Below are 25731 nucleotides of genomic sequence, written 5' to 3' on the forward strand. Positions count from 1 at the left end.
ACTGCACTGAGCAGCTCCACAGTTCAAAGAATCATGTTAACTGAAAAAAGAAGGATGAAAAATAATTAGTTCTCAACAACCCTGCCTTCATTTTCATATCACCCAGCAAGAGAGACTGGAAAGATTAATGAGGGGAACAGATTTTAATTTTATATTCTTAAAGTTTTATGTGAAATACCTACTTCAAGTATAATTTTTTTGAGAGTGTTCGATCATTTCTCAGTGCACTTAAATTTGCATAAATAAAGATTTCTGGCTTAATACAAAATTAAATGATACATAAGTTCTGTTCTTAGAACATGAGAGAGAATTAAAATGGAGCTGCTAACAATTGCCATTAATAGTTGGGGTATATCTATGTGATTCAGAACTATAAAATGACAGTGAATATACTCCACATCCAATGAACGCTTATTGGATTAAAGGACTTTCATAATTTTGTCTTGATTAGCATAACTCCATCCCATTCTCGGTCATTTGGACTATGCAGCAAATGTGTCCAACACATTTCCGGAAAAGGTCTGAGCTGAAGCTACATTTAGCTCCTTCACTGCTGGAATCTGTCTTCCCTGTTCTTTATTTCCTTTTCTCTTCCCTCTGCTCCTGGAAGGTTTCCTTGTGTTAGTTCTTCCTCTGGTCTGTTGCAGCTTACGTGTTAGCTTATCCTTTTGTTTTGTTTTGTTTTATCCTTCCTTTCCACTGCAGAGGGGTCATGGTTTGTTTCTCATTTTCTTTTTTGCAATACAGGCATTTCAGTCAAGTCTGTGCTTTTGTTCTCTGGCATTTTCTGTGTGGCCTTGGCAGTTGCTAGAAATTGAACTGAGCAATCATGCTGCTGCCAGAGCCACGGGGAATGTTTTGCCGAGCACCAGTACCACACAGCCTGCAAATCCCCTAAGTTGCTTTTATGGACAAAAAAAGGAAAGCAGAAGCAGAGTACGGAGAGGCTTTTTTTTTCTCATTTATACATCAATATGCATTTGAACTGCCTTGTCTTCAGTCACACAGCACAATGGATTTTAAATTTCTGAGGTGACGGGTTACAACTAGAAAAGAAATAGCTAGTGATTCTAGTAGACTCATATTTCCGACATTTGCATTTGGGAAACTGCAGGGACTGGGTATGAACAGGAGGCAGATTTTATCACCCATGCAGGAAGGGCATTGAGTTGCTACATAGATAGCTTATTTGCTCAACCTTATGCTATCATTTGTACACACAGATAGCTATACGGGAAAAGCAGGCTCTCAAGGAGTCTGTGTGGACTAACAAGGATGGTAAGTGGTGATCTTAAAGGCTGTTTCAGAATTAGACATCCTGAGAAAAGCATGGGACACTACATGTAAGTCATTAGGCATATTTAGTTCTTGAAATGCCATCCCAACACATGTTGGGAGAGATACTAAGACTATGGGTCCTGTGGTCTTTATGGAGAGTGGATAAGGTTTGAAAACACAGAGAATACAAACTCTAAGGAGTCTATTTTCTCCCTTTTTTTTACACTGGAGGTGTCTGAGCAAGGATGTACATACAGGCTTCTTAGTGCTCCACTGATGTGCGTGAAACAAAGATGAGTCACGTGGGTGGGATTTCTGCTGGTGTAGTATCTGACTCCTGTGCTGTAAATGAGGTAGAAAGCCATAAGAGGAAGCCACTGGGTAAGCCTAGATACAGTAATCCCTGGGTTTTACAAAAAAGCAGTGAACTTATGTTAAAATTACAGCTTAAAGTTAGTCAGCTCATGTTAAAAAGACTTTTCTCCAGAGTAGGCCTTGAGAGTAGTTTAGCTTGCTGGCACTGTGATGGGGAAGGAGCTAACCTGCATGTTCATCACAGCACAAAACTGTCTGTGCCAAAAGCAAAAAGTGGGAAAGCATAGAAATCTAAACCCAAATTTATGTTTAATATGGTCATCTGTTAGAATGATGAACATGGAGATGGTGCTGGGACTATCCTTAGAATGCCCTAGTACAGCAACGAGAGAGGCACCCTGGTGCTATCAGTTTATATAATGCTTTCCATACATCTAACTTAATGGCTTAAATAAGAAAGTGGCTGTAGCTCTTCAAAGACATGACCAATGTCCATTTATATTGCTTTTTTCATTTGAGCAGCACTTACAGCCAGTTTTAGCTTACATTCTCAGATAAGCCTAGGGCCATCAGAGTCTACAGATCAAATATGGAAAAATGAGCCACCTTTCCTGTCAACTGATACATAGTAATTTTAAAAGTTTTTATCCTTTGTGTGAGCCATAAAAAGGAAAAGTCAAAGTTAAAAGAAGCCAAGAGCTGCCAAAGACCTCACTGAAGAAACAGGGGACTCTGTTATTCAGCACGACATTGATCCCGATGAAAGAATTTGAACAGCCCAGCTGTGTGCAGCACTTGCTCTGTGCAGGGTGGGGAATAGCTGCTTATATCGCTTTTGTACAAAAGATGTGTGACACTTGGTGGGCTCAGATTGACTCATTAAGAGTATGAGTATGACACTTTAAAAAAAGGAAGTTATCAAAAAAGAAGTTAGTGAGTTCTTAAGCTTTAATCCTTTTTCAAATGTGCTGCTTGACTTAACTTCATGGGTGATGTTTTCATGCCAGTGCTGTAAAACACTTCTGTAAAATCCACAAGTTTGGGACTGAGAAAGGAATATTTTCAGGTCCTACAGCTCAGCAATAATGCAGTGACTGAAAGACTTGCTGTGCATTAAGTCACTGAATACAAAATTGGCGGGCTTTAAGCCCAGCCATGCAGCTCGCTCTCTCACTTCCCCCCCCCCCCCCCTTTCCTCCCCCCTGCTCCTGGAGGGATGGGGAGGAGAATCAAAAGAATGTACCTCCCACGGGTTGAGATAAGAACAGTCCAGTAACTAAGGTATAACACAAATCACTGCTGCTACCACCAATAATGATAAGGGAAATAACAAGGGAAGAGAATACAACCGCTCACCACCTGCCCATCGATACCCAGCCAGACCTGAGCAGTGATCTAACCCTTCCAGGTAACTGCCCCCAGTTTTACATCCTGGGCATGATGTGCTGTGGTCAGTTTGGGTCAGGTGTCCTGTCTCTGCTTCCTCCCAGCTTCCCCTCCTCCCTGGCAGAGCATGAGGCTCACAAAGTCCTTGGTCAGGGTAAACATTACTGAGCAGCAAGTAAAGCCATTGGTGTTACCAGCGCTGTTCCCAGGCTGAAAGTCAAAACCACAGCACTGCACCAGCTACTAAGAAGGAGAAAAATGACTGCTACTGCTGAACCCAGGACACAAGTTCATGTAACAGCAAATGAAACCAAGCCTAAATATTTCCTTTTTGACTATTTTTTTTATAGCAGACTATAATAAATTTCAACAGTTGACATTATATGATTGATTTACTGTAAAATGTGTTTTCAAAGATATTGTTGGAAGCTGTGATATCTGCGCAGTATATTCATGCTGGATCACAGCTTGCAGATTCATGAGTACTTCCTAAGAAAACATTGGGTGTCCAAATCTCACCTAATGAAGCTATTGTGTTAACTTCCTTCAACAGGATTTCAAATACACATTACAAATAAATTATTCTATCTTAGAAAGAGAATGGGATGGGTATTATTGTTTTTCAACATGTAGCATACTTCCCAATATATTCAGAAGGGTAAGAACAAAACCTAATTGAAAACTTTCCTTTTTCCCATGGTGGGAAAGGAAAGAGTACAGTTATCTCACCCAGACACAGAACTGACAGTCTCACTAACCTTTTCTGTCTGGATTTGCTGTTACATTGCTTTACTACACATATTTGAGATGTTACAAGGCAGAACAGGGTATCAAGGGAACATACACACTGCCAGCCACAAAGGACAAAAGGCAGAAACATGCAGAAGAGATAAGACCATGACAAGCATAGTGAAGAAGAATGGGTTTTGGTTTTCAAATTTCCTTCTTTTCCATCATGAACAGACTTGGTCAAGAAATGTAGAGGGTCACATTTTAAATAAATGCATTTGCAAAAAAGTGTTGTACAGAGGCTGTTTATGAGATGCCTGTTTTCCCACCACATGCTTTTACTATACATATCAAAATACTGGAGCCAAAAATTGTCTGAGTAGCTCATTGTTTATTCTTTCTCAGACTGGCATAGACAAGCAGACATAAAGTCTTTCCAAGTGGAAGCAGAGAGGGTACTAAATGACAGTCAGTCTTGGCACAGACTTTTGGTGTGTATAATCAGCAAGGTTTCTGGAGCTGCTTGATTCTTACAAAGCAGTAACACACAGTCTGTTTTCCTCTTTCAGCTTCTAATTATGACAGCCATTGACCTTCAAGTTTTTTCAAGTATCTTGCAAGTGCCAACAAATTAATTAAAACTTCATAGGAATACGACAGTCTCAGGAAAAAATGGAGTAGTAAGGCTGAAACTTCTCATTGTTTAAGAGAAAGTACATTTTAGAGGAAAAAAGAAAGCCTTTGGTCTGCACTTCTTTCCTAAAAGCTCAGTAAGTACTTTTAAGGTACAGATTTGATTCTACTGCTAAGATTCTTTATTTTCTTTGTCAAAGTCTTGCTTTTATGCAAAAAGTATATTAATATTGCTGTAAAAAAGAATGAATACCTGAATCAAAATCTGTTCTATTTAGACCCTCTGGTTAAGGATTGTTCAGCTGGGCAGAGATATTACACATCTCATGATCATAGTCATCCAAGGACACACGTGTATAGATGTGGAAGATGATAGCGAAGGAAGATCATAGTAGCGGTTGCAGCAGCTGATCCAGCCTGACTTCTACTGATAAAATCCGTACCTCTTGGTATATACATTAATCCCATAAAGTGTGGACAGTGGCAAAGGTAAAAGGTAAAAACAACTTTAACAGCAAAGGAATTCATTATTGACAAAAAGTAGCAAACAGTAAGACACAAACTGAATTTCCTTTGAACATCTGTAATTGGTAGCTTACAAAGAGGACTTAAGGACTGCTACTACCACAGGGAGCTATTATTAAATTTGGGATGAGGTAATTTGCTTTTTAAAAAAGATATTCTGGAGAACAGTAGAAGCACCTGTATAGAAACCCCCTGCATGGTCCAGCCTTGACTACTGTGGATACGCACAGGTGTGAGGAGTCTTACCAAATGTTTTGGTCAAAGTTTCAACTTCAGCCCCAAGAATACCTCCAGCAAAAGCAGAGAAGGCCAGAATTCACGGTACAGATATTCCTATGATGTTTTTAAAAGTAGCACAATACACTGAAAAAGCAAAGCCTTCCTTATAAACCTTAATGAATTGAGAGGCAAAAACCCTCTGCAGTGCCAAATTTCCATGGAGTGAATGAACTGTAGCTCCTTGGGGTAAAAGGCTACTGCAGATTTCAGCAGAGCTATGGAAGTAATTTTCTGTCCCTGCACTATTTGTGTTTTCATTTCTTCTACACAAAACAAACTGTCAAAGCAAGATGTGCTACAGCTTTCCTCTTCAGAGAGGACTGAATGAAGAACATCTTTGATCACAGGTGGAGAGCTCCATCAGGCTGTTTGCTTGCCCCTACTCTGGAGTGATGCTCAGATTCTGGCTTCTCTTTGGTGGTCTCCCCCCTCCCTCATCCCCCAAATGAGAAATTTTGTTTGTCTGCTACTGGTACTCAGTCATGACAGTACGTATAGAATGCAGATGAAAAGCTGAGCAAAACCAGTTCTTTTAAAGGAAAAGTATCCAGACTTCGATTGTCACACTTGCACATGTGAGCAAAACAGAGCAAACCTAACTCTCCCTACATACAATTGTCCTAGTAAGAACAGGAGGAGGTATGAAAGTGGACACATAAAAATAGTGTTGACTTCAGAGCTCCTTTTTACTAAGGTGATTTTCAACATCTAAAATCGTCTTGTGACATGCAATAATGAGTGCTACACATTCTTTCCCCCATTCATGTGTTCATTGTCCATGCATCTTATGGCCTGTACACACAAAATTGTAATGAATTATAAAAGGGACAGCATAGTGCTAGGACATGATGTTTTCTCATTTTAATGGCTAGTTCCAACCACTGTGAACTCCCTTAATAACGCTATTTATCATAGGAACTAAATCTTGTTTCATAACTTTAATTTTCTGCAATGTAAAATGTTAGACTTAAATTTGATCCAATTTGTGTGTTCCTTACCTCTCCCCAGGCAGCAGGTGGAGGCTCCACAGGAGGGTAGTATTTGGGGACATCCCAAGCCACTGCAGCCATGAACCACTTGAAATCTTTACATTTCAGGTGCTTGCGAAGTTCCTTCTGGGCAGAGATATCACCAGTGGAGAGATGTCTATACTCAGGCCGTCGCTGGTAAATGTACTCTGCGAACTCATCCATCCAAGTCTCTGCCACACGCTTCAGGTTCTGTGCAGTAGAAAAAAAGCAACAATTAATTTTTTCCTGGTTTTAGTGAATGCTGTTTCTAATGGTGAGAATTAAAAAAGGAAATTCAGTGGCCCACGCAATTTTTAAGCTTAGTTGGTCTAATTTCTCAGTCTTAAACCATGGAAAAATACTGGTAAATGTATGTTATCTTCATCACAGTGTTAAGCAAATACTACAGAGTATTAAGTACATTGCTTTCCTGCTGACTCTATATGATATGGTCTTCTGTCTGTTGAACAAATTATTTTCATTCACATTTTTTTAATGGATTTTCACATGGGTTTTTGATTAATGATGGATGTTGAACAGAAGTTTTTTTTCAGCTGTTCACATTGGTACCCATGCTTTTTTTCCTGTTAGTTCAGAACCTCCTAATGTGCTTGAATGGTTCAAATTACTCCTGATTTATTGAACTTTGCATTTGAAAGGCATCTGAACTTTCAGCTGTCATCATACTGCTTAATCAGCTAGCAATTCCTACCTAAGCTTTAAGGTCAGGTCTTACATGCATACGTATGGGGGCAAACAGCCAGGAGCTTGCTCTGTCCTATCTCACAGCTGGTTTTGCACTACCTTGGGACTGGAAGCTTTGCTGTGTTGGTGTGATAATAAGTACGTGCAAAAGCATAGCACATAACCCTGAAGTGGAGCTGACCTGAAGCGAAGCAGCTCATGGAATAGATATGGCAACGTGTGGCTTTCTGCAGTAATACTGTAGACCTATATAAGACTATTTCTGTTCCATGAAAGCCAGTTCTGGCTTATGACCCACAAAGTTTATTTCTGATTGCATTTTACAGGAAAGAGAATTACCTATTTTGTTGCATAAGAACTTATTCAAATAATAATTATTTAAATTAGCTGTCACAAATTATAACATAAAATAATAATAAAAAAAGACATAAGGAAAAATCCTGAGTAGATGAGACTAAAGAGATATATTTTATTGGTATTTAACATTATAGAGTATGAAAAGGCTGGGGGCAAATTTTTCCGTATTCTTTTTGCTTTTAAAATTCTTCTTACAACTCAATCCACACAAATTCATATGCAGATGTTGTAGTGGAGTACAGGCTTAGTCTATTCTGCATTTCCACAGCTGCCCAATAACTTCTTATCCCACCAACAGAACAACATCTCAGTGGATCATATTGAGAAACTAGGGTGCTCTTATTGCTTTGTTTGTAAAAACAAGATAATCAAGTTTTGTAATATTCTTTTTATAGAACACTAACTGCAAAATGCAGAGATTCACTCTGTAATAAGCTGGAGGACAATATACATCTGATTATCATCAACATAAGGTAATGTTTCTTCTCAGAACATCCTCTGCATCTAAGTAAGCCTGATTCGTACTCTGATTTGCTTTTGAGATTCATTAGAAAATTCCTTTCCTGAATTTTATTAATCCATGCAAACTAAATGTCTCTGAACTAATAGGGCTTATCTGAATACAATGACAGCAAGATACAGAACAAATGAAGTACTTCTAGCTGACACCGCAAGATAAGTTTCTCTGTGATTTCTTTCTGGTATATGGTAAAACCTTCAGGGACAGAGCAAGTAAAATTAAAGCAGTGTAAGAATTAACAACATTTATAGCCTTATTCAAAAATGGCTCGTGCTCCACATAAAGTTAACGTTCATTGTAATTTATCTGACAGTGGTATTTTAATATTTAAAAAACATACTGTAAAACACTATAAAAAGAACTATATGGTAAAAATATAGTAAAAACATTCTCTTAGGAAAGAAAAATTTAGAGTAACTCTAGCAGCAATTTACCCCATCAATACCAAGAGCAGGCTCTGCTGGAGTGTTCTTTTTAATTATTTGGCTGAACTAAAAGAACTGCTTTCTGCTTTAGATTATTATAACTGAATAAAAGAGGAGTCCAACAGAAATCTTTATACCATACCTGGTCATTAGCTCAAAATTCTCATTCACCAGTCAAAACTTCTTTGTTTTCCAACAATTGCTTTATCATTTTTGTGTGTGTGTAAACCCATCAAAAAGACATTAAGAAAAATATAAATCTGTTCTTCCCACCATTCCCCAACTATAAGGTAAGACACTTTAGACAAATCTATTTAAAACTTTGTTCTCCAGTTCTTCAAAGACCATTTTCTCCATGGCATGCTAAAAACCTTCCCAGACCTTGCCAGATCCTGTAATGAACCTATATATTATTCTTAGCCTGTTTATACACTGCTGTCATAAACTGAACCCTTATGAGGCAACCCTTTGAATTTCAATACGTTCCCTTTTAAAAATACAAACTCTTGATTTCCTAGCTCTAAATTTCCATACTATTTACGAACATGACTGCAAGGAACTTTCTGTCCTGGAATAGTGGGAAGCTCTTTCTGAAGTTACCAGTTACCAGGAAGCAAGGACTTAGCATAGAAACACTTTGGTTTTAAAGATATTTGTTGATTTCAGTTAGCAGGGGTTTCTTATCCTTATTATCACTATACAAGTCCTGTAATCACACTTACTTTTAACATAAACATGTACAGACTAATAGCAAAACTTCAAATTGCAGTTAATCCCTGTATTTGAACTGAACATAGTCAGGGAGAGCTGCTGTCCCAAAAGCTAGACTGGTGCAACCTTGCACAATAAAGGCAAACATCATTTACATTCCCATTTAGAACATGCTAATCTAGCATGTTCCTGGAGTAAAAACACAGGCCGTCCAAGATGAAATGAGTGAGCTCTTGTACGCTGTAAGATCCCTGTTCTGTTGCTGTCTAACAGCATGAAAAGTCACCCAATGTGAAGAACCTCCTAGGAACATAACTCTTCTCTCCAAATGTCAGTGAACTGCTTGTCTTTTACTCATCACAACAGAAAGGCAGAGGACCGCAACCAAAACGAGAGTGCTGATCTCTGAATACTTCAAGGCCTACTGATCAAGTGACTTACTGTAAGGTAAGGATCTGAATTCAAGTTCTTTATGAGTCTCACAGAGTTGCCTTTCCCACAAGTTGGGTGAATGTTCGACATGGTGGAGAAAGGAGGACAGTCACTTCCTCCATACCTGAGCCTTAGGTGAGGCTAGACACAATCTGAGCATGTCAACATATTAAACCCCAGAAGTGGGAATGGTTATGAATAGCTACCAAATTTTGACAGGCTCTAGCTGAAAAACAGGTGCTAAGCAGTTTGACTTTGTTAGGACATTATTCTCTGTGTGTGTATGGTGCTGCAGAACACACAGGTCGAAGGAGTTTAAGAGACTACCAAATTAGGTGGCATTTTGTGAATGTTTTATAGCATCATTTAAGTACCCCTCAGCCTCACAGTAAATCTAATCTACAATGAGTTTAGAACAAAATAAAGAGTTAGATTTGAATCTTCTTGATTTCTGTTTGTACGTAATCTTCAAAAGAAAATTCTTTTAAACACCAGTTTCTCAAATATCTTCATCAATACGAAGAAGTAGTTTTGGGATATCTTTGTGGTTAATCACACTTGCCTAGATTCAGTCTGAACACCTCATATATACACATATGGAAAGGAAAAATGAAACATTTTTACAGCTGAAAACTGCAGTAGCTTAGCTTGGTTGTCAAATTCATTGCAAGGTTACAGATGTCCAGATTGCCTACCCTGGTCTTTAAATAGATATAAAGGAAAAAAAAAAATTAAATAGGAGCAATTAAATGAAGTTCAATATTAATCAGTTACATGACTGACACACAATGTAAGGAAATCACAGGGATTCTAGATGAGTATCCAAGATGTTTCTCAGGACCTATCCATGACAGACCAATGATAATTTGTTCTCTCTCTTGTATTTTCAGTGAAAAATTTCTGTACAAGACTGAATAAGGCTCAATAGTATTTCAGTAGATGCATATTTCTGTATGTCAGGGTGTGAGAGTTGTCACCAAAAAGCTGTGAGATGCATACAGGAGGGATGGCAAGCACACTAACACTGACTCATCAGCTGCCATCAGTTGCCTATGCACGTATTCTTGAAGTAATCAAGTTTTGTGCCACTTTGTGTTACGATTTTACTCTCCAGTAAATCTTTTACTGTTGGACTTACATTTAGACAAGTACTCTTTAAATTTGCATGAACTCACACAATGAAGACTGTGATTTTGTTTTGTATTTTCACTTGGCAATAGTCTACAAGACAGTAAGTTACAATGTCATTGATACCTGGATGTCATGGCTTAACATCAGCTGGTGTCGTGGTTTAAGCCCAGCCCGTAACTCAGCACCACACAGCCACTCTCGCATTCTCCCCCCTTCCTCCCCCCAGCTCCTAGAGGGATGGAGAGAAGAATCAAAAGAATGTAACTCCCACGGGTTGAGATAAGAGCAGTCCAGTAACTAAGGTATAACGCAAACCACTGCTGCTACCACCAATAATAATAATAATAAGGGAAATAACAAGGGAAGAGAATACAACGGCTTACAACCCGCCGATTGATACCCAGGCAGACCTGAGCAGTGCACTCCCCCTTCTGGGCAACTGCCCCCAGTTTACATCCTGGGCATGACGTGCTGTGGTATGGAATACCTCTTTGGCTAGTTTGGGTCAGGTGTCCTGTCTCTGCTTCCTCCCAGCTTCCCCTCCTCCCTGGCAGAGCATGAGGCTCACAAAGTCCTTGGTCAGGGTAAACAGTACTGAGCAGCAAGTAAAACCATTGGTGTTATCAGCACTGTTCCCAGGCTGAAAGTCAAAACCACAGCACTGCACCAGCTACTAAGAAGGAGAAAAAATGACTGCTACTGCTGAACCCAGGACAGCTTGCAATTAGGCACCACGTGGCCCTCTCCCCCTTACCTCACCCTAGGTTCAATGGGGGAAAGAATTGAAGGGTGAAGGTGAGAAGACTCATGGGTTGAGGTAATGTCAGCTTAACAGGTAAAGCAAAAGCAGTGCGTGTAAGCAAAGCAAACCAGGAATTCATTCACTGCTTCCCATGGGCAGGCAGGGGTTCAGCCACCTTCAGGAGAGCAGGGATCCATCATGTGTAATGGTTACTCAGGAAGACAAAAGCCATCACCCCAGACATCCCCCCTTTCCTTCTTCCTCCAGCTTTATATGCTGAGCATGACACCATATGATATGGAATATCCTCTGGTCAATTAGGATCAGCTGTCCCAGCTCTGTCCCCTCCCAACTTCTTACGCATCTGCAGTCTCCTCACTGGTGGAGTGGGGTGAGAAGCAGAAAAGGCCTTGACTCTGTGTAAGCAGTGCTGAGCAATAATGAAAACATTTTTCAACAAATTACCAGTATTATCAACACTGTTTTCAGCACAAATCCAAAACATAGCCTTGCACAAACTACTGTGAAGATAATTAACTCTACTCCAGCTAAAACCAGCACACTGGACCTCAATAAAAGACTTTAAATCAACTTGACTGGAGAGAGAGAGAGATAAATGCGGACTTCTCCACTTGAAAAGAGGATATTTTTCATGGACCATTTTGTCCCTTTCATTTTCTTCAGCGAGCAGGGAAGATACATCTCTCTGATCAAATGACTGTCCTTTCTTTTTAAGTGTGTAAGATCATCTGTCATTTTCAAGAGACATGATATTACTCAAATAAATGCAGTGAGAAGAAAGTAGATGCTGGCCATGAGAATGGAAAAGCGGAGTGAAGCAGGGACATGTAAAAGGACAGATTCATAAATATTCCCTCTAAACAAGGTTTAACTAGATGGGTCTCTAACATGAGAGGGTAGTTCCACATTTCATAACTGTTACTGGCATGCTGGCTTGCAGTGACAGCAAGAGAGAGACTCTGTTATGCATTGCAAGCCTGCACAGCTCCATCCTCCAGCTGTGCCTTTTCCAATTGACATTCCAGATGCAGCAGTTATAATTCCTGTTTTCGGTTTTTCCAGATGTTCTAAAGTAGATTTTTATTATCTTGTGGCACTAAAGCAGTGCAATGGTGCTATTATTGGCTTATTTTCACCTGCACAATCTGTCTTTCACCTGCATGACCTTTTTTTTCTGCTTTTGTGCCTGTCTCACTGTTTACATGAAACTAATCTTGACTGCAATCCACAGACTTTACTTTTGTCAATATTAAACTATTACAGGAACGTTTGGATCCTGTAACAAGTTCCTGTTGTCAGAACATTTAATCTGAACGTCCTCCAGGAAGCTGGATGTCACCAGCTGGTGTAGTCTTTCCTATTATGATAGTAATTTCTCTCATCAGCCAGAACATCAAAAATCACTTTCAATTATACCAATCAAATATGAATCACCACAGCACGTCTGAAGCCTGACTGTATTTCAGTTGTAAACCAGAGAGGATATAACTGTTTACTTGCCAAAAATAACACAACATTCTCTGCAACAACTGACACATTAATCTCTTTTCCTTCCTAGTAAAATTCCAGGGGGGTTACATTTACCTCATCTACATAATCTTCCTAATTTATTTCTCTTATTGTTTATTTTGTGAAGCACAGTGTTGCTACATGAAAATGTGTGTCCTGCTTACTTCTGGAAGCAGATGAATTTCATCTGGCTGGAAGGAATAGAATAGACAATTTATTTTACATAAAATGTATTTAAAAAGCACATAGGGATCCAGCCAGCCAAGACAACCATATTTTATGTTTCTCTGGAATACAGGTAGCATGATGTAACTATCAATCATCATGGAGGAGGAGAACAAAGTATGACTGGAAGAACCTATCCGACAAGTATAGATTAATATGACAGAGGCAGCAGGGTACAAAATTCTGGAGCACTCACATGGAGAAAAATGGGACCCTCACAATTTCATGCAAAGGTCCTACCATCAGTGTTGGAACAAAATCATCTATCATTTCATTGTATTTCTGCAGTGAAAGCACAATACAACATTTCCTGGACACCAGTTACAGCTTTGTGACGTTCAGGTCTCAATATGTAAGCTGCCCACATCAATTAAGTCTAAATGGGGATTTTCATCCCTTTCCCCTTCTTGCCTAACTCCCTTTTAATTTAGACAGTACTAGTGTTTGTCCATCTTTCCCCCTCTTGGGCACTGTATTTTGGTCCTTTACACTTAACTTTGTTTAAAACTTAACTGGGTCTCATTCCAGTAATAGACTGTTTTTGTGTTAAAAAAACAACCCCCAGACAAAATAAAGAGATGTCTGCAGGCATAAAAGGAATGCTTCTCCATAGAAGAGAGTATGCTAGCTAGGTGACAAAGCTGGTGGTGTGTTTAAATAAATCCTGTAAGAGTTAGCACAGCTGGCAGAGAAGCAAGAGACTAGTTATTCTCAGCCTGTACTGTGCAAATACCTAGAACTGAAATTCCACAGATGTAATCTGCAAGCAGCCAGGTTTTCATTCTTTCTGTACAGGTTTTCATCTCCACTGCAAAAACAAACAAACAAACAAAACCCCAATGGGGTACACTTTGGAAAAAAGTGAAATAAAGCAAAAACCCCAGCCCACTGACTAAAGACCATCTCTGCTCACTGGCCCACTTGAGGCCAGCCTGCAGGGCTGGGAGGGCAGGGACTTGCACAGTCCCTGGAAGGATGCTGCCAGCCCACAGCTTTCAGCCATGGGTCTCTGTAGGCTGGTTGCAGGGAAGCTGCAAAAAGCAGAGTGACAGTGTAACAGCATCTTCATAGATTTGTTGGCTACTGCTGTGCTTGTTTTACAGACCCATACTCTGGGGGCACATACAGACCACAGCCAATCTCTGCAGCTGGGCCTGGAAGAGAGTTCATGGGTTTGATTCGAAATAGATTTCTTTAGCCATGTAACTTGGGTTCCAGGGCTAGCCTACTGAATGAATCCTGCAAAGCAGATACCACCGCTTTGATTTTGTTATTGTTATTATAGCTCTCCATCTTCTTTGTATTCCTTTTGGATAGCTAAGCTGCCTGTTCTGTTGCATTTATTATCTCAAAAGCAAAACTTCTATTCAGATTGGAGAAAATATAAAAAAATACATTTTAAAAATTACTTTGACTTTCTTGTATTCAAGGATTAGAAGACATTAATGCAAAGATTTTCTTTGGTAAGTTTGAGGTTTTGGTTTAATTAGTTTTAAAAATGAATTTAGAAATCTGTTAAATAAAAAATAATGGAAACTTAAAAGCTGTATTGTATAATCATGATAATTATTATGTCATAGCTGCACTGTTGCAAGAAGGTGATTCTTGCTTGATTCCTGAATAATTTACTTATTCTCAGATGATGTTTCAACTGCTTACTGTGCCTGCTGAATCACAACTGACTTTGTGCTACAGTCTTTTGTGTTACAGAGTGACTGGGAAAGTGCCAGCAGTGCTTAACAGCACGCCACGTCTATTGGTTTGCACCCCAGTCACGACAAAACATAGCCATTACCTAACTGATTCTGCTTGGCTCTTTAACTTGCCTGGAAGCTGAAAAAAAAAGTGTTCATGGGCTCCTTTAAGAAAATCCCAAACATTATCTGCAGCTGGGAAGAAAATAAAGAAGACCAAATTGGTCATGATATTAAAGGAAGTTCTGTCCAAATGCAAATATGGTTACAGCACCGGGTGGTATAACTACAGCAATTTTTTTGAAGATCCTTTTTGAAGCGGCATGAAAAGGCTGAACAAATGGTGCAGGTGGGAATTTAAACCCAACTTTATCAGCTGAATTCCTGAACCCAAACTTGTGCGAATTCCAATTCAGTGACACTGTGTAATGAGGCACATGTAATCGTGCTTGTGCCTGCTTGGTCAGAGGATCACTGTGCTCTGGGATCCTGTGTGCTGGTGTGCAGGGAGGAGTTCAGCTTAAGCTTAGGGTTCACCACACTGCTGGGTTAGCATCCAGACTTGAACTTCAGTGGGATTGCCCTTCCCTTCAGAAAGGCCTAATGCTCTAATGTTCCATAGTTAATACTAAAATGCTGCGTAAAATACCTGCAAATAAAACAGATTTCTGTAGAATCATAGAATGGTTTGGTTTGGAAAGGGCCTTAAGATAACCCAGTTCCAACCCCCCTGCCATGGACAGGGACACCTCACCCAAGGTTCTGTCCAACCTGCCCTTGAACACTGCCAGGGATGGAGCATTTATCACTTCTCTGGACAACCTGTTCCAATGCCTCACCACCCTCACAGTAAAGAACTCCTTCCTTATTTTGAATTTCTGAGTTCATCTCTGCATATCCTGTGGATCAGTGAGCTTTGGTAGATTTCTTATGGCTTTTATAGAATCACAAATAGAAATTCTTCCCTGCAGTGGGAAACTCGATAAAATAAATAACAAACTAAGATACACCTACAAGAAAAAGGTACTGATTTAAAGATTTTAAAGCCTAATTTCATAGGTAACTGGCTAAAAGAAAATGGCTTAGCTAGAATAGTTAAAAAGGAAGCAAAAGTCAAGAATACCAGTAACATAATTCGAAGTTTTTAATAGGGCAACACCTTGCATAGGACTTCAAGATTTTGGGGTTTGCTTTCTGTATGTCTTACCTAATGTAAACAGAGAAAATAAGTTATTAGTCACTGCAGTTTTGCGCAGAGGTTGACAGGTTTGGAATGAATGAAAAATTATGTGGTGCTTCCACATCATAATGTGGAGTCACTGTTGACATCTGCATGCCCATTAATCTTGATGCCCAATTACCTGTAAATTGGAGACTGACTGCATTTGGCAAGCAGAAACATCTTAAAATGTCTCCACACAAAAATATTCAGCTTTTTTATCTGCATTTGGCCGTCACATTCTGTTTTATAAATCTACTATGCATGTTTACATCTTCCTTTACCTTTTTCTGTGCCACCAAACAGTTCTACTGACAGGATTTCATAAGATGTTTTTCAATTAATGGGGTATGTGTCAGCAAAAACTACATGCAGGCTTTGCAGGTCTTGAGTGACAGGTAAGAAGGTAAGAAATATGATGAAAAGGACATAGAAAATTGATGTTATGATACATACTGCTGTGTGTGGTACACTAATGGCTAGTTATTGATGGGGAGGCAGAACAGAGTTTTTGACAAGTCTCTCCTTTAATAAAGCATATATGACCCTCATGCCAGGTCACAGCTCTTTAAAAATATATCTACATCTATTAGGTATTATGTAGCTGGTTGAAACTGGGTTGAAACTTATTGATAAAATATAATAGAAAGGTGAAATCCCCAGAGAAGGTAAAATGCTCACCTTAAGCATTATTTTTAAGGGCAAACATAAACTGACAAAGCTTGAAAGGAAACCCATGGCGTGATTTGGGCTATGCCTGAATTTGTCTAAAAGCTCTATCCTCTTTGTAACACTAGTCACCATATCCTTCGTGCTGCTGCTCTGGGATAGAATAGGAGTATCTGTCATTCTTTAACACAGTATCTGTACAAGGTTAATGAAGGGGCTCTTGCGATCATTTATACAATCACAACAGGGCTTCATAGGGCTCATTCCCTTATGAACTGCACCTCCAGCATCCTCCTTTACATACAGAAGATGGAAAAGGATTTAGTAAAAACCTTTGTGGAAACTACATAGTAGTGAAAAGTATTGCTTTTGGCAGCAGGAATAATACTTCCAGATATTCTTGAGTGTGTTATTCATTATAGTCTTGAACAGGAGGGAAGTTTTAGATAAAATACTCATAAGGCTAGACTATAACCTTTCAGGATGTAAGATAATATTTGAAGGATAATGCAAAGATAGCTGAAATATCCAGCCACTTTTCTGTGTACTCCTGTAGTATTATTTCAGCTAACAGCTACATTTAGGGCACTTTACAGGCTGTCTGTATCAAAGGGACTGACACATGATTAGTATGTCCTTTCTTTTCCCTTTCTGGCTTGGATGAGGAAAAGAGAGTATTTTTAGTTTTAAAATGACACACAATTTGATGAGTCAGGGACCAAATTCGCTCTCTCTTCCTTGGCTAGTTACTGAGATATAGCCCCAAACACTAAAACATACAGATCTTATGCTCTTGGCAGCTTTGATGCAATGTATCCTAACATCAATTATTTGATTCAGAATATTGTATTAGGAAGAAGCTGGGAACCTTAGAATTTCCTTTCAGTGATAAATATATGCCAGAAATTTACCTAAGCATCATGTTTTGGAGCCCAACAACATATAAAAAAATATCTATTTTCTGAATGGAAAGGACAAGACACTCTCTACCAGCAAACTACATCTTTTCCCACAAGATACAGTCACTCTGTGCATGGGCAAAGAATTAATTTTTAAAGCTAGGAATGTTTTTTGGTAATATTTAATTACAGATTCATTGAAATCAAGCTAAATTAAATACTACAGGGAGGCTGCAGGCTGTGGCTACCTGATGGTTCTAAGTACTCACAGTGCCTCCACAAAAGCTAGTTAAGCATTGAACTGCACTAGATGCTAGTAGTACAAATAGAAATGATTGTATTTTGCTCCTGCAGATAATGCACAAGACAGCATATTCTCTAATGGGATACTTTGTGTGTAATAGAGAAAAATAGAGACTGAGTTTTAGATTTATTTCAAGTAGTGTGTGATTTTTGCAAGGGATACCATAAATGAAGCAGTTTCTTTCACCCAGTCCAAAAATCTGGATGGGGAAACTCTGATATTACACAGAGCTATGTTGGGGGAAGATTTTAATCTCACAATTCAGTCAATACAGCTTTTGTCCCTATCACTAATGCCACCACTAATACCATTACTGTATTGTGCTGTCACACTGCCTGCACTGGTGTGCTTTTAAGGTAAATCCTTTCTATCTAGCTAGCTGTCAGGCAGGCAGCGCAGGCAGCCTCTTTCCTCTGCTCCAGTTACTACAGCAAGCCTTGTCCTGTGGTGCTGAAACCAAGAATATCTTCCCCTTAAAGCAAGAGATTTATTCTGTTATTCATACCACATTTTCATTATTGAGAAAAAAATATGATTCATAAAATATTACCCTATGGCAATATGCAGATTTTAATACTAATGCCATTTTATAAAAAAACACCCCAAACCTTTGAAACAGAAAAGATTAAACTCAAGCATGAATAAATACTAGTATCTGCCCGGAAGCTACCTCTGTGCCATTTGTCTCTCATCTTTTGACATCCCGTGAACATCTCCAGAAAGTTGCAGAACATTTTCTCTTGAGCACATCATGGATATGGATGTGTTCAGTTGTCCTTCAGAAATGTCTAGAGGTCTTGCGATTTCTCACTCACAAGGCTCTAAGCTGGCTGTATTCCACAACCAGGTTTTACACAATAATTAGGCAATCACTCAAATCACTGTTACTCAGTCCTTTTGTCTCAGAAAACATCTCTTCTGTGATACTCTGCCTGTTCCATTGACCAATAGAAAATGTGCATTCAAATTGGTCCTGCTTGTATAAACTATGACTGGGAACACTGTGCAATTCGAGAACTATAAGCCTTAGGTTATTCCTGGGTTATGAAATGTTTCTCAGCATGAAACATGCTTCTATGTTGAGATGTCCAACCCTGTATTTTTAAGTTTCCATTTTATTCTCGGCAATTTTATCTCTGGAAGGCAGCATAACTTCAGCAATTACACATCTCATTTCAGAAATATAGAAACCCATTCCATTTTCCATTTTAATGGTTTACTGGAAACTAGTTCATGGGGAATGAGGAGAGTGATGGTGAATGAATACAAAAAACAGCAAGACCAAATTACTTACCCGTGCTAGGCTGGTTCCAGAAGGGACTTTATATGGGACATACTTCCTGTAGATATGCCCAACTCGAGAGCATGGAACATCAAACATGCCACCTCCACACATCCACACCTGGAAAGCAGTAAGAAGGCAAGTGAAAGAATGATTCCTGGAAATAAATGAGGCAAAAAGGGCATTTTAAGTAATGGGTATGTGAAAATGACACATCATTCTGTACTGACCCCTCTCACAGTGATAGTGGTGGCCTTCTCAGTATGATGATAACTGGGATTAGGTAACATGGCAGACTTTTCTACCTGGAATCTCACTGTGCGAAAGCAGAGTATGTTGAAAATAAAATCATAACATGTATTTAGAATGCCTACCAATAGTCTTCCTGCAATGCAACCAAGATATTATTGTGTCTGTTGTTTTAAAACACCCAGGATGAAAATTTAAAGAAGGCTCTGTGAGTAAAACAGGCCATCAGTCAGAAGTAACCCCCCTGCAAAACCTGGCTTATTTTCTGAATAGTGAATACAGTGCTTAAATATTAAGGTGCTCTTCATTTAGTAAAGATTTTCTTTATTCTTTAGTAAGGACACTCTTCATTTTGTAAAGAAAAAGGGACAAAAATCAATTTACTTCTGATCAAATTTACATAACAGAGGAAGAAGAAAATGCCACTACATTTCATCATTAATACTTTAATACTAAAACAGATGGAACCATTTTAGTGGTGATCTTGGCAGTCCTGGGGCAATGGCTGGACTTGATGATCTTAAAGGTCTTTTCCAACCGAGTTGATTCTATCTGGAGTATACAAGTTTGATGCTACAGGTCTGAGCAACCAAAACTCAGTTGAGCTGCAAGTACTTCATGGCTCTAAAAATTAAGCTGTTTCCTGATAAACAGCAAGTAAGATATTATTCACCTAGCATGGCTAGGCTCTACGAAGTGCATGTGAGAGCAAGGTTTCAGAGGAACTATGGCAATCATGCCAACCTATGGGCATGATTTTCTATGCTCTGGCATTTAGAGACACCAAACTCCAACATGGCTATTAGATGACTTATGTACCTTACTGACAACATTCTTAACTTTTTGATTTCAAAAAAAAAAAACAGGTTGACTTTGCAAATCAGAAAAATGGAAAGCAGCATCAAAACTATCCCTGAAAACCCCCAAGCAGAAACCTTCAAGCATCCTAAAACCAACCACCAAGAGTTAAACATTATTTCAGAGTAAAAACATTGGTATTATAAAAACTATTTCCTAATCCTGGATAAACAATTTCTGCTCCCCAGAAATTTAGAACAAAATAGCTGTTATTTCACATAGGGAACACTTATGGTCTCAGTTTTCAGCCTTTAGACTAAAACCAAAAACATTGTAAACCCCACTCCCAGTTTAAAAGAAAACCACTCCAAAGCTGGGAAAGAGAAAGGGCTTGTCCTGTCCATATCTCTTTAGGTGGACACATACATAGATGCTCATGAAACATTGCCATGAATCTGGATGAGAACTTAGGCCCCTGCATTACATGTATATGCAGGAATTTTAGCTCTGTGCATCTGATGCACTCTGGAGCAAAATGGCATGAAATCAGTTTGTAACTGAGGCTAAAGCAGAGCAGACTGCAGACAACTGAAAGTTTCACCAACAATTTCCATTCAGAAAGGAATTAATCCAAAAGTTGACACACTCTGAATAAAAGCAACAATAACCAGACTCTTAAAAAAAAGGTATCGGAAAATATGATGTGATCACAAGTACTTGGCATTCTACGTGATGCCTGTGGAAAACAATGTGCATCTCTGCACTTTTTTTACCATACAGTTCTTATTCTGTCTCTTTTGTTCTGTCCCCCAGCTGGCTGTAGCTATTGGCTTTTTGAAATCACAGGAAAACAAACCCATAAACTCCATTCATCTAAAACACCAGTGAAAATGGGCAAAAGTTTGGCATCTTTTGCTGTGCTTGCCTGTTTGTGTTACAGTGGGTATATCTGCTTGGTCCTGGCAGTGTGACCTTGGGAGTCAGTTTTAGTAATCTGGACATGTGGATGCTAAATACTGCAATATGGGACAACTTAGTGCGTGAGCATGACTTAAAGCATTTGCTGAAGGTAGCATGCTGCAATTCAGCCCCTGAGACTGACTGTGCTATATATGCTTGGCTTTGTCCTGAAATTCTGCAGACGTCCTTCCACAGCTGGGTACAACTGAGAGCTACTTGGGAAGCTGCTACTTACCACTTCCCATCATACAGTTAGCCAAGGCATAGGAGCTCTGAGTAGGTGCTCAGAAGAGGAGACAAGTTTTGCAGGTTAGTGGCACAGGGTAATAAAAGCAGCCATCCTGGGCATCACTCTGCCAAATGAAAGATGTATGTTGATGGAATCAGAAGTATTTCAGTACCTATTTCTGTGGTTATCCTGAAGTTATCTGTGAAATTATCCTGACCAGTCTCCTAGTGAGCACAGTCCTTCTCAGGACTGGTGGGTTGGAAACAGAGACCTCTGCCTCCATACCAAAATAGCTGATTACTGCCTGGAGCAGTCTAGCAATGCCATGTAGACATGACTATTATTTTCTTTTCAGAAAATATTTTGTAAAATTTACTTCTTAAGGAAAACCTTGAAATCCTCACCCATTTAACCTCATGTCACCTAATTCACTGGAAAACATGTTCATAAACATACTAAAAAACTCATAAAAATTATAGTGTTAAGATAAGCTGGATAATGCCATCATTACAAAAAAATAGTTATTCACCTTTCTGTTAATATTTCATTTCTATGTTACATCACTTGTACCTTTTTTTAGCAGGAACGTCCTCTCTGTAGCTGTCTTCAAACAACCCAGTGCACCAATGGAAGTGGTGATCTATATTTACTATTTGTTCTTGGTTTTTAAACTAAGGTGTTATTTCAAAGGCTAGACAGGGTATTATAGTGATTAATCAAGGTTTCATAGCCTTCAAAGACTGGACAGCGTATGAGTTTGACGCAGACAAAGGTCAGCCATGGAAGTTTAAGAGACAAGAAAGCAGGAATAAATGTATAGGCCAGTATTACTTTAACTCAGACAGTGAGAGATGAAGTAGACATATATTGCATCCCTTCTAAAGCAGTAGGATACCAGTGAAAGAAAAGGGGTGGGGTGGGGTGATGCAGAGAAATACAACTAGATATGCTGAGGCAATCACATGTGGGAGGAAATAACACTTTGTGTTAGGCTTATATCTGATAGACATAAAACTTGAAAATGCTGTGCTGCACCTGAAGTGCACTGTGCAGGGTAATTGAAATGAAACTTGGCTGCCCTGAAGGACATTTAGCAGCTGTTCATGTTCATCTTCCAGCTTCAGAATGATTTTAAAGCATTTTTTTTTGTATTTTTCTGGGAAGAACAATTCTGGCAACTTTGTCTTTAAAATGTGCACTTTTATGTCACAAGCACTAAATGCATAAAATTGGAGAATGATTTCTGTGCTAAATATTACAAACCTCCAGTGTACCATGAAAGGAATTCAGGTGGTGTGGGACATTTGGCAAAATGATATCACAACACTGATGCCTCTCTGTTTATCTAGGAAATGAAACTCTCAAGATCGTTAATGTCTTCTCCTCACAAAAGCAATGAATCTGGTCTGAAGCTGAGGTATAAAAACCAAAGACAAAACCAAACAGTGCAATTTCAGCTTGGAAAGATCAAAAGAAGAGTAGTTTATACGTCAACTATATGCTATATCACAGCGTATCTTTACATACCTCCTTCCAACAGAATGTTGCAAAATCTTTTATAGGGATGGTTGAAAGCAAAAGGCAGGCATTAATGCAAGTCTTAAAAGAGATTAAGCTGTGGTTATGTAGCTTTGTTCCTAACTGGAGCTTAGATGTCACAGATGCATTTTTTTTTTGGCTCTGTTCTACAGCTCTCATGGGAATTTGGGTGAATCACCCTTTTTTCACACCACTGCTTTGTCTTCAAAATTGAATTCTCTTTGCACTTGTAATTTCCTTTTTCTTCTTTTCTTTTCTTTTCTTTTCCTTTTTCTTTTCTTTTTTCTTTTCTTTTCTTTTCTTTTCTTTTCTTTTCTTTTCTTTTCTTTTCTTTTCTTTTCTTTTCTTTTCTTTTCTTTTCTTTTCTTTTCTTTTCTTTTCTTTTCTTTTTTCTTCCCTTTTCTTTTCTTTTCTTTTCTTTTCTTTTCTTTTCTTTTCTTTTCTTTTCTTTCTTTTCTTTTCTTTTCTTTTCTTTTCTCTCTTCTCTTCTCCTCTCTTCTTCTCTTCTCTCTCTCTTTTTTCCTTTCCTTTCCTTTCCTTTCCTTTCCTTTCCTTTCCTTTCCTTTCCTTTCCTTTCCTTTCCTTTCCTTTCCTTTCCTTTCCTTTCCTTTCCCTTTCCCTTTCCCTTTCCCTTTCCCTTTCCCTTTCCCTTTCCATCTTCTTATTCCCCACCCCTCTAGTTTATGAGTGATTCAGCCTGGGGACAATCTGGAAAATGCAAATACTATGCATGCTAGAATGAGACTCCAATCCATATGCTACACTGTACTTGTAATTACTGTAGTAAGAGACTCATGATTTCTAGTCTATTCTAGATGTGTTGCTGTGGAACAGGAACATAAACATACAGCAAATTATGTAAAAGATTGAGGGAAGACTGAATAGATTTTGGATCAGGCTTCAAAGTAATTGAGAAATATACTGCTTCTGAGAGTCAGTAACAAGACAGACAACAGTGAGAGACACCGAAATGGATGGATAAAACAAACAGTAAACTGCTGGAAGAGGAACATAAAGTATGTCGTGGAAAGCTGTTAGCTTGGTGCTCTCTGCATTGTGCAAGAGGGATGGACTACAAATAGGAGAGATGTATTATCATAATGGGGCTGAAAAAGTTGTAGAAAATAAGAGTATGAAAACTACATCTGATTTTTCAGTCGCTATTCCTGAAATATAAGCCAAAAGAACAGATTTAGCAGTTGTAAAAGAGGAGAAAGAATTCTATCCTGACAATTTTTTCCATGTAGTGAGGATGTTCAGCTAAATGCAAGAAAAAAATTGAAAAATAGGATCACTGACTGCAAATCTGGAGTCAATGGGTTCACAAACAGGAAAACCATTTGTGGTGCAGTGGGATTTCCATCAAGGATATTAAAACTGTACCTTGTAAACTGGGAACTGATGATTGTGGATATTTGAACAATACTCACTGGCTTCTCTAAAATGCTAAGAAAAAAATGGCAATATTCCGTGTTTGTCAGTTCTTCATATAGATTACAACTGCGCTAACAAGTGGCAGTGCTCCCCGACTCCTGATCTCCTGTCAAGATTTCCAGCAGTGAAGGGAATTAAAAATGATGAAGATGATGATAAAGAAATGGATTAACAAACTTAGAAGTGTACGTTGGAAAACAGGGGTGAAGAGAATCTGGAAAGTGTGCCAGCACGGATACAGATAAAACAACTCTAGATACAGGTGACTAGCCTCAACAAAGCTAGGGTACCACTGTCAGAATTTTTGTTACAGCATGATTTATGATGCCTAAGGAACATCCAATGTAAAGGATTGTATTGAGTTTGCATGGCAAGGTTTTAGCAATGAGGGGATTACAGAGGTGGCTTCTGTGAGAAGCTGCTAGAAACCTCTCCCATGTCCAATAAAGCCAATACCAGATGTCTCCAAGGCATCTGCTTGACCAAGGCCAAGCCCATTGGTGACAGTGATAGCTCTGGGATAACAGATTTAAGAAGGGCTAAAAAAACCCCTGTGCACCTGCAGTGTCAGAGGAGTGAGACTATGTGAGAGAAACAGCCTTGCAGACACCAAGTCAGTGAAGAAGGTCAGCCTGAAGGGGACTGTGGCCCAGTGGGAAGAGCATGTTGGAGCAGGCTTGCTAGCAGGACTTGTGATCCTGTAGGGGACCCACACTATTCCTGAAGGACTGAACCCATGGAAGGGACCCACACTGGAGCAGTTCATTAAGAACTGCAATCCATGGGAAGGACTCGTGTTGGAGAAGTTCATGGAGGACTGTCTGCCATGGGAGAGACCCCACACTGGAAGAGAAAGAGTGAGCAGTTGTCCCTGAGAGGAAGGAGCAGCAGAAACAACACATGATGAACTACCCCAATTCACTATCTCCCTGTTCCATTGGCAGGGAGGAGGTAAAGAAAATGGAGAGTTAAGCCTGGGAAGAATGAAGGGGTGGGGCAAAGGTGTTTTAAGATTTGGTTTTATTTTCTTATTACCCTACTCTGAATGGATTGGTAATTAATGATTTTTTCCCCAAGCCAAGTCTGTTTTGCCCCTGATAGTAATTGGTGAGTGACCCATGAGCCTTTTATTATATTTTCTTTTCCCTGTCCTGCTGAGGTGGGGAGTGACAGAGCAGCTTTGGTGGGCAACTGGTGTTCAGCCAGGGTCAACCCATTACAAGGATCTTCAGCAAACACAGGAAACCAGTATCTTTCACTACTCTATATTTTGGAGATTGTTACATAAATTTTGCCTAACAGATTTAAATTTAGATTTCCTAGATAGTGGCTTCAATGGTTATTGAGAAAAGACACTATTAATCAGGTCAAGTTTCACTGCTTTGCCAGCTTTTGCACGTCTAGCACACGCTGAACAGTGTCGTCAGCACGACATCATACATCTTTTTAATTAAAAAAATTGATTCTGAGGTTACACTGCCAAAGATTAAAATGCTGCACATTATTTCTTATGTAAAACTTA

The 25731-nt window shown here is 39.1% G+C and overlaps 1 protein-coding gene across 1 annotated transcript in view; it reads right to left on the reverse strand.

Annotated features, from left to right (window-relative positions):
- Positions 1 to 25731, reverse strand: part of GALNTL6 (polypeptide N-acetylgalactosaminyltransferase like 6) — a 467712-nt gene that overhangs the window by 17176 nt on the left and 424805 nt on the right. Inside the window, exons 8-9 of the mRNA XM_061475048.1 lie at positions 19013 to 19120; positions 6144 to 6365 (exon numbers count right to left, since the gene is read on the reverse strand). Coding sequence (XP_061331032.1) covers positions 6144 to 6365; positions 19013 to 19120 — 330 coding nt within the window. The remainder of the gene's footprint in view (positions 1 to 6143; positions 6366 to 19012; positions 19121 to 25731) is intronic.

This window comes from Pezoporus flaviventris, unplaced genomic scaffold (genome assembly GCF_033815535.1).
Source record: "Pezoporus flaviventris isolate CSIRO_AGI_PZ_B2104156 unplaced genomic scaffold, CSIRO_AGI_Pfla_v1 ptg000002l, whole genome shotgun sequence".
Classification (NCBI taxonomy): Eukaryota; Metazoa; Chordata; class Aves; order Psittaciformes; family Psittacidae; genus Pezoporus; species Pezoporus flaviventris.